The sequence below is a fragment of the Mustela nivalis genome (assembly GCF_964662115.1).
Source record: "Mustela nivalis genome assembly, chromosome: 16".
In the NCBI taxonomy this organism is placed as follows: Eukaryota; Metazoa; Chordata; class Mammalia; order Carnivora; family Mustelidae; genus Mustela; species Mustela nivalis.
The window spans coordinates 11102007-11115508 of record NC_139035.1 but is presented as its reverse complement, the minus strand read 5'-3'; the positions used below and the strand labels follow the sequence as shown (position 1 = coordinate 11115508).

Here is a 13502-nt window from a genome sequence, read left to right as displayed (position 1 = left end):
TCACTATATGGGTCTGAGTATTTTTCCTTTTAATTGAAGATTTCAGAGATCTTCAAGTAGACAGAATATATATTAGAACTCCCACATATCCATCATCTAAATTCAAGTTTAGTTTTCAGTTTCAAGTTTTAGTTTGGTTTTCAGAATTTACCATATGTGCATCTTTTTTCTTTCTAATCCCTCTTCACCCTTTTGCCTCTGCATTAATTTAAAGCAAATATTGGCTGTCCTACCATGTAATCGTAATGCCATGATCAGTCCTAACTATATTAATAACTCCTTGGTGTAGTCCAAAATGGGTCTGTAATCAGATGGCTGTGATTGGCTCTAGAGCATCTTTCTGCATTGGTATTGTTTGAATCTCGATCTGAACAAGGTCCACACATGACACTTGAGTTATGTCCCTGTCTCCTTGAAGGTGGAGCAGACCTCCCTCTGTCCTCTCCTTTCCTATTTATTTTTAGTTCTTCTGACTTGCTGAAGAAGTTAGTTTATTGATAGAATGCCCCACATTTTGGAATTAGTGGAGTGTTTTCCTGTGGTGTCACTTATATTTTGTATTTTTTGCAAATGAAAGTTAGCTCTGATTAGGTTCAGATGTGACATCTGGCAGGGACTCTTCCAGAAGTGCTGGATATTTCCTGCTGTATCACATTGAGAGGCATGTGGTGTCTTGTTTCACCTTTAGCGATCAGTGGGTCCAAACAATGACACCACGAACCTTCCTTGTTAAAGTTTCCCGTCTGCCTTTGTACCAGCTATTCTCAACCAGGGCTGATGTTTGCCCTGTAGGGGATAATATCCTGGGGACATTTTTGGTTGTTGCTCCTGGAGGGAGATGGTGCTTCTGGCATCTAATAGACCGGCCAGGGATGCAGTTCACTATTATGTAGTGCATAGGACCATTCCCCCCAGCAAAAATTTATCTGACCCAGAGGGTCTGTGGAGCCAAGCTTGAAAAACCCTATTTAAATTGTTTCATCCATCGAGATCGTTACCTAAATCTTTTGATTCAGTAGGGGATATAAAAATGATTTTGAAATTCTCTTAATCTAAAGAATTTTCTCATTAACTAGGGCTGTTTACCCTGAGATACAGTTTGTTTGGAAGAGGCAGGATAAATGCTTACTATTTCTTTAAGTAGTAATTTTCGGGGTAAGGAGCTGGTACACGGTTACTTAAAATGGTTCAGTAAGATCTTTTGTTGGTGAGGACAGGAACTCGGGAGGTGTTGTGTACTTCATGTGTACTTTTACATTCATTATTGTTTATCGATGTTCAAAAGAAAAAAATTTTTTAAACTTATGAGAACACCTTCATGTAGTCTGACAAATCCCCTTTAGATGTTGATAGTTTCCTAGATTTTTGGCACACGATGTACTAGGCTCATCTTAGTATTTTCTGCCCCAGACAGGGACTGGCCATTTCTCCAAGGGGAATATTTAGGTTCTTAGTTCTAAATTTGAATAAAGAAATCATCAGCTTTTTTTTAAAAGAAAACCCAGTCAGCTTTGTTTATGATTATTAAGGAAATTGTGTAATCTTTTTTAAAAAAAAAGTGTACTTCAGATAATATTTGAGATGTACCATGAGGTTTTTTTAAAAAAATCACACAGTTAAATGTATTTTCAAAATTAGAGCATTTAACTAGGCATGGTTGGCTGTTTTATAGTTCAGTGTGCTTTGTTATCACTAATTTTAATTGACCACAGTAGTCCTCAGTTGCAGCTTGAATAGTGGCTAAAATGTTTGCTTTTATGGTTGTTGTGATCTGTTAATCTTACTTGTCTTGTTTTTCTAGACCTTGAAGTTGTAACCGGCATCCCAGCCGAAGTGCCGCACATCAGGGAGACCGTGATGCGTGAGGGCCGCCACCTGTGCTTCCAGCTGGTGAGCCCGTCGGGCACCCCCGTGACAGCCCTTCGCTACATCAGCAGGACAAACCAGCTCGCTGTGGGCTTCTCTGATGGCTATCTAGCTCTTTGGAATATGAAAAGCATGAAAAGAGAGTAAGTACAGCTTCTTCTCTTACTTGATTATTGGTAGTTTCTTTTGGAATATAACTTTGTTTTGTTTTGTTTTGTTTTTTAAATTTAATTTTATTTTTTTAGTGTTCCAAGATTCATTGTTTATGCATCACACCCAGCGCTCCCTCTATGCAATATGTGCCCTTCTTAACACCCATCACCAGGCTCTCACAATGTCCAACCCCGCACCCCTCCAGAACCCTCATTTTTGTTTCTCAGCGTCCACAGTCTCTCATGATTTGTCCCTCTCTGATTTTCCCCAACTCACTTCTCTCCAACTCCCAATGTCCTCCTCAATTATTACTATTTTAAAATTAGCATAAAGAGAAAAGGGTATGGTTAAAAATAAGATTTTTTTTTTAGTTTTATTTATCTAAGTGATTTCTACACTCCAGATGAGGTTCTAACTCAGGACTCCAAGATCAGAAGTTGCATGCTCTTCCAACTGAGCCAGACAGGTGCCCCTCTTCTTCTTCTTTTTTTTTTTTTTTCCTTTTTCTTAAATAAAAAATCTTTAAAAAATGGCTACAGAAGTGACCCTTAATTGAGGGAGGTAGCAGCTCAGCATTATAAACTTTTGATCTCTTTGAAGAGTTAAGTAGATGCCTGTTTTTCTTGTAAGTTGTCAGTTTAATATTCATTTTTTTCCCCAAGGCATGTTGTATTTATTTATTTATTTACTTACTTACTTACTGACTGACTGACTTTGTTTATTTATGGCTAAGTACCAGGCTGAAGCAGCAGTACCAGTCCCTAGTAGCTCCATGGGGCGAGTCCACCCTACCTCTCTTTGCTTGAGAACCTTTTACCAGCTCTTGTCTTTGAACTGCTGCTACGTGAATGCCCAGGGAACCTGGTTTCTGTAGTCTTTCCCCTGGCGCTGTCATCTCTTGGCTAACTGCTTTTTTCTATGTGGTTTGTGGGAACTCTTAGGATTCTCACTCACTGGGGTGTCGTGATGGGGAAACCTAAGTGCAGGGAGCTGAGATGAGAGTGTTGTGTCCGTGTTCGTCTTTCGTAGGGGGTCTCTTGCTGGTAGCAGTCCACGGTGGCCGACCCTCACCTGACAGGAGGGGCTGGTTTGCACACGTGTGGGGGGGGGGCACGTTAGTAGTTTTGGCCCTTCCCAAGGCCGTGTCCATTGTCTTGCCATCCTGTGTATGTTACAATCAGGCGATTCTCACACGAGACCCCTTATTCTTTCTGCATGAAAATATAACTTAAAAGTATGAACTGTGCTACTTCTTGTGCCTGTTGTAGATACTACACGCAGCTGGAGGGTGGCAGAGTTCCCGTGTATGCCGTCACTTTTCAAGAACCTGAGAACGATCCGCGTAATTGCTGTTACTTGTGGGCTGTTCAGTCGACACAAGATAGGTCAGTGTGACACGTGTGTTTTTTAAAAATACTTGTCAAAGATGAAGCCACATTTCATTTTTGGGGGGAAAAGCCTTGTAGTATACTTTTTTTTTTTAAGCGAAAACAGCGTAATTCAGTGAATTAGCAAGTGGTAGTTGAAAGGATTTTGAAAGTTAAATGTTTCTACATGGTTGAGTAAATTCTGGGATATCAGTGAGAAAAATGGTACTTGTTTGACTTGCTTAAATGCTCTTTTGGAGTAAGCCAGTACAGGTGAGTGGGCAGCCTCTTACCGCCTTAGACAATTTTTATGGCCTTCTGTGTTCTTGCACTCCTAAGATTTCCTTTCTTCTCTTTGTTGTGTATGTCTCTCTCATTTTTATTTACCCCCACTCTGTTCCCTGGTCCGCCTGTTTGCCTTTTTCAGTATATTCTTAGCATTAACTTGGTTAATTTTTCTGTCATAACGTTTAATTTTGTCCCAGTTATAGCTAGTGAAAAATCTTTCAACTGAATTCTAACCCATTAAGTTTGTTCAACTAGAATAGTGTAAGTATTGATTTTGTGTTATTTTTCTTTGGTGTTTTGTTTTTTCTTAGCTGATGAGTGAAACAGTTGAGCTTGTGGTATAAATGCCGTGATGGTGATAACGTGCAGTTCCCAGTACTTTCTCTTCCCAAGTCCCAAGTCCTTCCTACTGTGGGCTTGAGGTACCTGAGTTATGGTCAGTTTGGTTTTTTTGTTGTGTGTGTGTGTCTTTTTTTTTTTTAAAGATTTTATTTGTTTATTTGTGTGTATGTGTGAGAGAGAGAGAGAGAAAGAGCACATGTAGAGGAGCAACAGGTAGAGGGAGAAGCAGGCTCCCCACCAAGCAAGGAACTTGATGTGGGTGGGACATGATCCCAGGACCCTGGGATCATGACCTGAGGCGAAAGCAGACGCTTAACTGGCTGAGCCATCCAGGCGTCCCTGGATTTTGTGTTCCATGTCCCTACTTGGTGGTTTGGCCTTGATTTTCTCTGTAGTAAGTCAGGAAATGAAATTATTTGGCACTTTGAAATTTGTCGTTCCTGGAAACATACTGAAATGAAGATACAGAGCCCACTGTTGGGCTACCCCTTCTTAAGTCAAACCCATATTTCCTTTCATCTGAGTGTAGTGGGGGACAGCAGCAGCTGGAGGGATGTGCCCTCTGAGGGCTCTGGATGGTGGGCAATGTGAAGGGACTTTTATCAAGACAGTTGTGATATTCTGCTCATTTTTCCTCCTAGAATTGTCTCTTAGGATAAGTTCTATTGATTTTTTTATTCTTTATGTGGGTTTTGTATTTTTTTCTGAATTTTGCACACTAAATTCTAGAGTGCTTTCCTCTTATTTTGGCGAATAAGACTGCCTTTTTTTTTATCATGCCACTCTTCATTCTTGTAGTGTTATCTGTAAGTGATGCCCACTCTGTTCTTATAACCATGAAGCTTATCTGAACATTCTGTGTTCCTGATTTTCTTTTGTAAAATTCCTGTGAACTGTATACACTTCTCTTCATTCTTTTTTGAGGTAGTTTTCAGAGCTCTCTACAGCTGATTCTTGAACAGGGTGGGAGCTGGGGCTCCAATCCCCCTGTGCTGTCAGAAATCCACGTTTAACTTTAGACATCCATCCTGCCCCCCAAATTTAGCTACTGATAGCCTGCTGTTGACTGAAGCCCTACCAATAAACATCAGCAATTAGCACATATTTTGTGTGTTAAATATGTTACATAACTATATTTTATAGTATTGCCTTTTGGCTTATTGTTTTCAGTATATCTGTACTGTGCAGTTCATATGCAGGTTTTCTCAAATTGTCACAAATCTCCAAAAAATTTCCCGTTTGTATTTATTGAAAAAAAATCTGCATACAAATGGACCCACACAGTTGAAACTTGTGTTGCTCTAGAGTCAAGTGTATTTGTGTTTGAAGTACAAACGAATCATAGATTAAAATATGGGCAGTATATACTGTTCTCTGTTTCTCTTACGGTGATGCCCAAGGTTTACTTCTCTTATTCACAACATACCCAGTAAGTAACCCATAGGAACAATTCTCTAATGACTTTTAAACCACTTAGTAGTACTGTATATAATATTCTTTTAATAGGACAAGGTCAATTTAATTGGTAAGTTGGGTTATTTATTCCTACATGGTTTACTTTGTGTTTGTCACTATTATTGATGTGATGTACTTTTGAGATTGGTATTTTTGTGGGCTTCCAGTCTTTGATTTGGGCCCTTCAGTTAGTTTGTCGTGGGCCTCTTTGAGAATCTGATGAAGGCTGTGATATATATCGGTATGTGACTGTAACATGATTTAAGGCAGAATTCCTCACCTGTGGTCTGTGGGTAGACCTAGAGTGGTCTGTGAGCTCCCTGAAATTATATATAAGATTATTTGTGTTTGTTTACATATGTATATGAGCAATACATAATAAAATATATGTACATCTATACGAATAATATGTGTATACATGTATAAATAATATTTATACACATGTAAATAACACATATATAAGTAATACTTATACACATGTTGGGGTGTGTGTGTGTGTATATGTAGATGGTATTGGTATTGGTATATATAGATGGTATTGGTATTATAAGTAGATGAAAACAATACAAGCTCAGATTAAAGTCTAACTTAGAAGGTGATGTCATCCTTCTTTTTCCCCATCAGAGTGATTATTTATTTTTTATTTTTTATTTTTTTTTATTTTTATTTTTTTTAAAGATTTTATTTATTTATTTGACAGAGAGAAATCACAAGTAGATGGAGAGGCAGGCAGAGAGAGAGAGAGAGGGAAGCAGGCTCCCTGCTGAGCAGAGAGCCCGATGCGGGACTCGATCCCAGGACCCCGAGATCATGACCTGAGCCGAAGGCAGCGGCTTAACCCACTGAGCCACCCAGGCGCCACAGAGTGATTATTTAAACAAAATTTTAAAAAGAACAAAAAGAATCACTGTAGACTGATTAAACCACCACAGAATTACATAGGTATAGATTTTAAATTATTGCCATAGTGCTCATCAATTATAATAAAAACCACATTAATTTTTAAATTTATTTTTATTTAAATTCAGTTAATTAACATGTATTGTTTCAGAGGTAGAGGTCAGTGATTCATCAGTCAAGGCACATTAATTTTATAATATGAGAAAGTAGATGAAAAAACTGACTGCTTTTCCCTTTATTGCTGTCTGCGGTTTATCCTGTTTAATATTTGGTCTTTTAGAGGTTATTCTTTGTTTCACAACCATGTGTTTATTCATTCCACACACTAATTGAGTGTTTATATGTACTAATGATTGTTGTGGAGAATGGAGCGCTGCATAATGCCAATAAATTTCTGTTCTTCTAGATGTTCTCTTTCAGCAAGTATATTTCATAAATATACTAGTGCACATTTCATATAATTTCAGGTAGTGATGTTAAATACAGAAAAATAAAGCTGGGAGAGGAGATATAGACTATGTAGTAAAGGGAACTGTTCTTTTAGATAGTTTAGTTGGGGAGATTTGAATGAAGTCAGTTGGGGCGAGTAGGTAGCAAAGCAATGGGGATATCTGGGAGAAAGAATTCAAAGGACTTAGAAAAATATCTCAAGGAAAGCTAGAAGAGTGGTAAAGGGTAGAATGCAGACTGGTCGTAGATGAAGTCAGAAGAGTGGAACTAGTTTATATAGGGCCATGGAGGCCGGGATAAGGTAAGTATATGAGTTCGGCCTGACTAGACCAGGCCAATTAAATCAATTTCTGGTGGTAGGGTCTGAGCATTAGTATTTTTTCAATGCTCCTTTGGTGATGCTAACAATAAACAACCAAGATAGGGAACCACTAGGCCAGAGTTAGACTAGCTAGAGAAGAAATCTGGGAATCCTGCACTTGGAGATAATTGATGGTGGAGAAGGAGAGGGTAGAACAGCCAGCAGAGGACTGCGGGTCGTGTAGTCTGAGGAACATGAAGATCTTGTGGTATCCTGGAGATCAAGAAGAATATGTGTACTAAGAAAGATCTGCCAGAAAGAATAAGAATTCACATTCAGTCTGTGCTCTTAATACCTAATGAACGCTGTCCTTGAGCAGAGAGGAGTTGATTAGGGATCTTGGCCATATATTCATACTGTGTAACCCTCATCCTGTGGCCCTAGGCAGATCTTCATTTTAGGTAGAAGCCTCACGAGATGGCGGAAGAGACCAGGAAGAAGGAGCAAAGGATATGCAGTCCCCTCAGGATGGTTTTCTGTAGTTGCCGTGGGATAATTTGGTGTGCATCCTTTTGGCCAGAATGGGGGCTTGTTGCGCCGAGCTCAGAGCACACCTGTTGAAGATGGGGTGAAGCAGTGTTGGGTAAACCACTGTAGGCTCTGCTGCATACGGGCCCACCTAAAGTGTACAAATGACATCAGCTTAAGCAAGTTAGAATCTGTTAAAAATAAAAATCAGTTATTGTTTCAAAGGACTGCATTTTGTGAAAACAGCCAAATCACTGGAATTCCTTTACATTGACCTTAGTTTTGTCGTGTGCACTCAGTATTGTATACTGGGCAGTAAGAGCTGCTTGATATATTAGTAGGATCTTGAGTGTTTCTTCTCAGCTCGTTTCTGTTTCTTTCAGTGAAGGGGATGTGTTGAGTTTACATCTACTTCAGCTGGCCTTTGGTGATAGAAAGTGTTTGGCATCAGGACAAGTCTTGTATGAGGTAAATGGTACTGGGAATACGGGTTCATTCTGACCATTTTATCGTTGTTTGACTATTTTAGTCTTTGTTTTAAGATATTAGCATACTGAAAAGTCCTTCTATTCCAGTTAATACTGTATTCACAATGTAGTAGAAGTGTTAGATTAGGGATCAGAGGATGAGCAGTTGTGTCAGCGTAGCCTTCTGAACTTCCCCATATACCATTTTCATCTAAACTGAGGGGATTGGACAAGACTCATTTGTGACTTCATTGGTACCCAGGAAAAGGAGCTCCATTTTGTTGCTCTAATATGGCAAGCAGTAAGCCATGGGGTGACTTTATAAACAGTCTTGGGGCACCCGACTGGCTCATTTGGTGGAGCATGCAACCCTTGATCTCAGGGCTGTGAGTTTGAGCCCCATGTTGGGTTAGACATTATTTAAAATCTTTTTTTGTTTGTTTGTTTTTGTTTTTTTGGAAAAAGAGAGTGCAAGTAGGGTGGAGGGCAGAGGGAGAGGGAGAGAGAAAATCTTAAGCAGGCTCTACGTTCAGCATGGAGCACAATGTGGGGCTTGATCTCACAACCCTGAGATTATGATCTGAGCCAAAATCAAGAGTCAGATGCTTAACTGACTGAGCTACCCGTGCCCCACTTAAAAATAAAAATATTAAATAAATAAATAAATAAATACAAATTTTTTGAATTAAAAAAATTGTCTTGCCACTTATAAAAAGGATAAATGCGTTAGTCTTTTAGGTGACTGAAATTTTTCCAGCTGAATTCTTGAAGACAAAGTGGCGTGCTGCTAATATCCACCTGGTCAGCCCCTACTTCCTTTCTGTAGAACAGGCTTTCTTAAGCTGGTGTTTGAGGTTGTATGGATGGCCTTTAAAGAATCCATAAAGCCTGTGAATTATCTGAGACATTTTTATGATTATGCATTTTTCTGGAAGAAAGTTTCATAGTTTTTCTTAGGTTCTTTTCTTTCCCTCCATAGATTGATTGATTTATTTGGGAGAGCGAGCATGTGTGCACAAGTGGGAGGGGCAGGGAGAAGAAGGAGACTCCCAAGCAGACTCTGTGCTGAGTGGAGAGCCCAATGTGGGGCTTGATCCCAGGACCCCGAGACCATGACCTGAGCCGAAACCAAGAGTCCGACACTCACCCAACTATGCTACCCAGGCGCCCCGGCTTTTGTTAGATTCTTAAAGAGATTGATGAGGGGAGAAGGGGGGGGGCTGTTGTTCTAGAGCAAGAATGTCGCTCTGAACAGAGGAGCGGGTTTGCTGGCCTCGTGTGTCTTTGTGCAGAATAGTGATGGTCAATCCAGTTCACACTCCAGCCCCAACTGAAGGTTCCCACGTTTGATAACTGCTTTAGAAGGTTTGTTGGTCATTATTTTCGAGAGACTAAGTTTATCTGTGTTTTATACTACATAAAATTTCAGAGGCCTTTTCAAGTGATTTGTTCTCTTTGTAACTTTTTTGTGTTTTCTTTGTATCATGTGAAAACTTTAAATTCAGAGAACATTTTAAGTTTCGAATGACTTCTGGCTTAGAGTTCTATGAAGATAGAGATTTGTGTGCATTTTCTGTTTCAGGGGTTAGAGTACTGTGAAGAAAGATACACACTGGACCTCACGGGTGGCATGTTTCCTTTGAGGGGACAGACTAGTAATACCAAACTGTTGGGATGCCAGAGTATAGAGAAGTATCGATATCATGGCGACAGAGAGGAAGGTATGAATGAAGGTTGGTTAAAAGCACTCTTATATGTCATGTGGAATGCTTGATTTTGATAGTTACCTTGATGTAAGATTTATGACATCCACCTTGATGGAAGATTTATGCTTTTTTAGAGTTCATACTCCTGGCAGTTAAAAAATTGGAATACTGATTTTGGAATTTCTTTTAGGTCCGTATGAGACCGTCGGTATTTTTACTGTGCAGTTTGCTGTGCAGAACTCAAGCGTCCAGTAGCTTGAGGGACCCCCTTGTATTTTAATCCAGCTTTTTAAACAGACAAGAATGGTCTCTAGTTTTGACTAGTATGAATAGTCTGTGAATAATGGTTCCTTCTGCGTATTTTTTGAGACCTCTGGCAAACAGACCTTGCTTGTCTTTAATCTTTCTCTTTCCTTTTAGTATCATCCCTTCTTCCTGGTAAACAACCTTTGCATGGTCAAAATGGCATAGATTTTGGAATCCCTCTTGGCTTCAAATCTCAGCTCTGTCAGTAGTTGTGACCTTTGATGAATTATTTAACATTTCTGAGCCTCCCTTTCCCCATCTGAATGGAGTAACGCAGTTGGACCTTTTACAAAGGGTGGCTGTGAGAAGTAAATGTGATGCCGGTGGAGGTTTGTTCGGCTCTGGGCGTGCTCCCTACAGCCGTGCTTGTGTGCGTGCTTCCTGGGACTCATCCTCATGGTTAGCCCCTTCGTCTGGGCGTGTCCTCTGTGCTCGTCCCACGTCGGTTTTTGTGGCCCAGTCTTCGCGTCCAACTAAACGTGCCCAAAACAGAGCTCTTCAGACTCTCCCTCTTGTATTCCCTACTCCCCTCTTCTTTCTGGGTTTCCCATTAGTTGTGTCTCAGATGTTTACTTTTTCTCTCCTTGGTGCCTCTTACCTTGTTCCTATCTTTCCATTCCCCGCAACCATCATCCAGGTACTAGTCATCCCCTCTTTCCCATAGAGCTGGATCAGCCCTTCTCAACTAGAATCCTCTAAAGAATCAAGCCCTGTGCCTCGAGGCGTCCATTTTCGGTATTGATATTCTCTGTGTTCCCTTGTTGGGAGAGTATGCCATCAAATAAACGAATCAAAATAAATAAATCAAATAAATTCCTACTTTTACCTTCAATACCTCAAAGTTGCCAAAGTGTTAAGGGAAAACAAGCCTCACTATAACTTTCCTGATGAGTATTTTTTTTGTAAAATCTTCTTGAAATGGAGAGACAGTAAAGATATACTGAATGAAACCCTTCTTACAGAATGCGCCATAGAAATGCTCTTTGACATATCAGACGTGATAAAACTTAATTTATGACAAGATGTTGCTGAAATTTTATTTGGGGTAGTTTTAGTTTGTGATTATTTATTCAATTTATAAAAATTATATTTTTTTCTTTTAGCTCTGTCTCCTGACACTAGTGTTTCAGTCTTTACCTGGCAGGTGAATATATATGGACAAGGAAAGCCTTCTATGTATTTGGGGCTTTTTGACATAAACCGGTGGTATCATGCACAGATGCCGGACTCGTTAAGGTAGGACTTCGCACTCTCTCTCTTTCACATTTGTGTGTGTAGCAGCTTGGTCAGTTAATGATTTTGTAACATTTTCTTTTAGAGCAGGAGAATATCTGCATAACTGCTCGTACTTTGCATTGTGGTCATTGGATTCCGTTGTGAACAAGACTTACCCGCGTTACATCTTGGATATACTAGTTAATGAGAGAAGCTTAAGTAGAGGAATTCCCCCTTCATATCCACCTCCCGAGCAGTTTTTTAACGCAAATATTTACAACTTTGGTATGTGTTTCCTTAACATTACCTTTCGAGAAAAATAACATGCACAAGTATATCTGTGTGGGTGTTTGTACGTGTAATATGTATTTGTATAGTATGTGTGGTATGTATGCAGTGTGTAGCATGCAGGTATATGTGCTTACCTGTTCATGTCTCGTTACTGTTAGTTAATATATGGGTAACTTAGGAAATTTAGTTTGATATGTACACCAGAAATTTAATACTTAGGTATTTTATAAAGATACTATGACTTATGAGTTCGCTAGAAAAGATAAGTATTATTTATGTTAAGTTTGGTATCTTGTCAGAATGGAAATATTTGGAAAAGTTATTTTAAAATTTATTATATGTAATTTGATATCTTGCCTAACAGTCTGTTAGGATAAATTTTGTTGTATTAATGCCGTCTATGATATAATTCGTAAGCAGTTTTTATTTTATTTTTTTTTACATCTTTTTTTTAGATGCCACTTGTTTGTTAAACTCAGGAATTGTTCATATAACTTGTAATGGCTTTCAAAAGGAGGTAGGTAACAACTAACAATGTGGACAGAGTATCTTAATGAACTGAAGTCAGATCAAGGATTTAAACTTTATTTAGTGTTAATTATATAAACTGTTGTTTCAGCTTAAATGGTAGCTTCTGCTAGGTTTGTGATATGAGCAACTAGTAGCATCAGTTACTGATGGCAGCGTGCCAGAAGATGTATTGGGGTTGTGTGGATGTTAGCTACTTGAACCGTAAGGAAAAGAGCGGAAGTAGGTCAGTGCCTTCGCTGTATCTCTTTGTATCCATACTCTTCATTCTCCTCTTTCTTCTCAGGAAGCTTATGAATGAGGCAAGTAATGCAAAGAAGATACCTAGCACAGTGTCTGGCGCAGAGCAGGCAATGACTAGATGTTGAAAAAGACTTCTCCAGGAAAACACAAAATGACAGATTTTGAAATTGATAACCGGCTAGATGTGCCTGAATGCCATATTTATACTTCATATTGGATCTCTCTGACATTAGATCAGGAGGAATAAACTGCAGGGTGTGTGTGTGGGGTGTGTGTGTGTGTGTGTTCATTAAGACCTGTCACGAAGTCTGTCCGCTGTCAGCATTGGAGAATGTAACAGGGTTACCCATCAAAGACAGAATGCCCCCCAAAGTATCTTCATCAGTAATATTACTTTTAACTAGCATGCATTGGTTTAGCTCAAGAACTTGTAAACCCGTTTCCTTGCAAGAAGTGTAAAAATGGAGTCTTAAAATTTCTATTTAGTGTCTTTTAGCTTTATTCAGAATATTAAGTACAAAGTAGATGATAAGTTTATTAATTCTTAAATTTGATTATTTGAAATTATGTATTAATGTTTATTCATCAATCTTTATAGACTTTGAGGTTTTTAAAGAAATCAGGAGCATCTCTCAGTGAATTCATACCTGATGGCTATAATCGATGTCTTATGGCTGGCCTTCTGTCACCAAGACTTACTGATACTCACCCTTCCAGTTTAAGTCAGGTGAGATGATTTATAACACTGTTGTTTCTTTTGTTATTAGCTTTCTATTATAGTATTACATTATTATAGTAAAAGTCTACTAGATAATTTCTGCAAAAGTAGATTCAGTAGTATAATGCTCATGCTTCATGATCAGTAACTGTGGTCTTAGGTTTGGCTTAGAATACATACTACCAGGACTCAGTAGGCCATAACTTGGCACGAGGTTCACTTAGCTGTATAGAAGGATTTAGGACAGAAGCCACATTGTGGCGGCCCCAGGCATGTTATGAGTAGAAGTAGTAACAGGCCAGGAGCCATTTTCCAGCCGCTGTGAAAAATGCGTAGGTACAAGTGAGTAAGACCTCATGAGTAAAAATCATCTTGACT

The 13502-nt window shown here is 39.1% G+C and overlaps 1 protein-coding gene across 16 annotated transcripts in view; it reads left to right on the top strand.

Annotated features, from left to right (window-relative positions):
- Window positions 1-13502, top strand: part of AHCTF1 (AT-hook containing transcription factor 1) — an 82576-nt gene that overhangs the window by 22308 nt on the left and 46766 nt on the right. For 9 of the 16 annotated variants that reach the window (XM_082702340.1, XM_082702344.1, XM_082702331.1 and 6 more), the window contains 8 exons: window positions 1802-2009; window positions 3288-3404; window positions 8034-8118; window positions 9700-9850; window positions 11233-11365; window positions 11448-11629; window positions 12091-12152; window positions 13005-13133. In XM_082702340.1, coding sequence (XP_082558466.1) covers window positions 1802-2009; window positions 3288-3404; window positions 8034-8118; window positions 9700-9850; window positions 11233-11365; window positions 11448-11629; window positions 12091-12152; window positions 13005-13133 — 1067 coding nt within the window. The remainder of the gene's footprint in view (window positions 1-1801; window positions 2010-3287; window positions 3405-8033; window positions 8119-9699; window positions 9851-11232; window positions 11366-11447; window positions 11630-12090; window positions 12153-13004; window positions 13134-13502) is intronic. The other 7 variants (XM_082702333.1, XM_082702339.1, XM_082702346.1 and 4 more) reach the window with 1 other exon arrangement.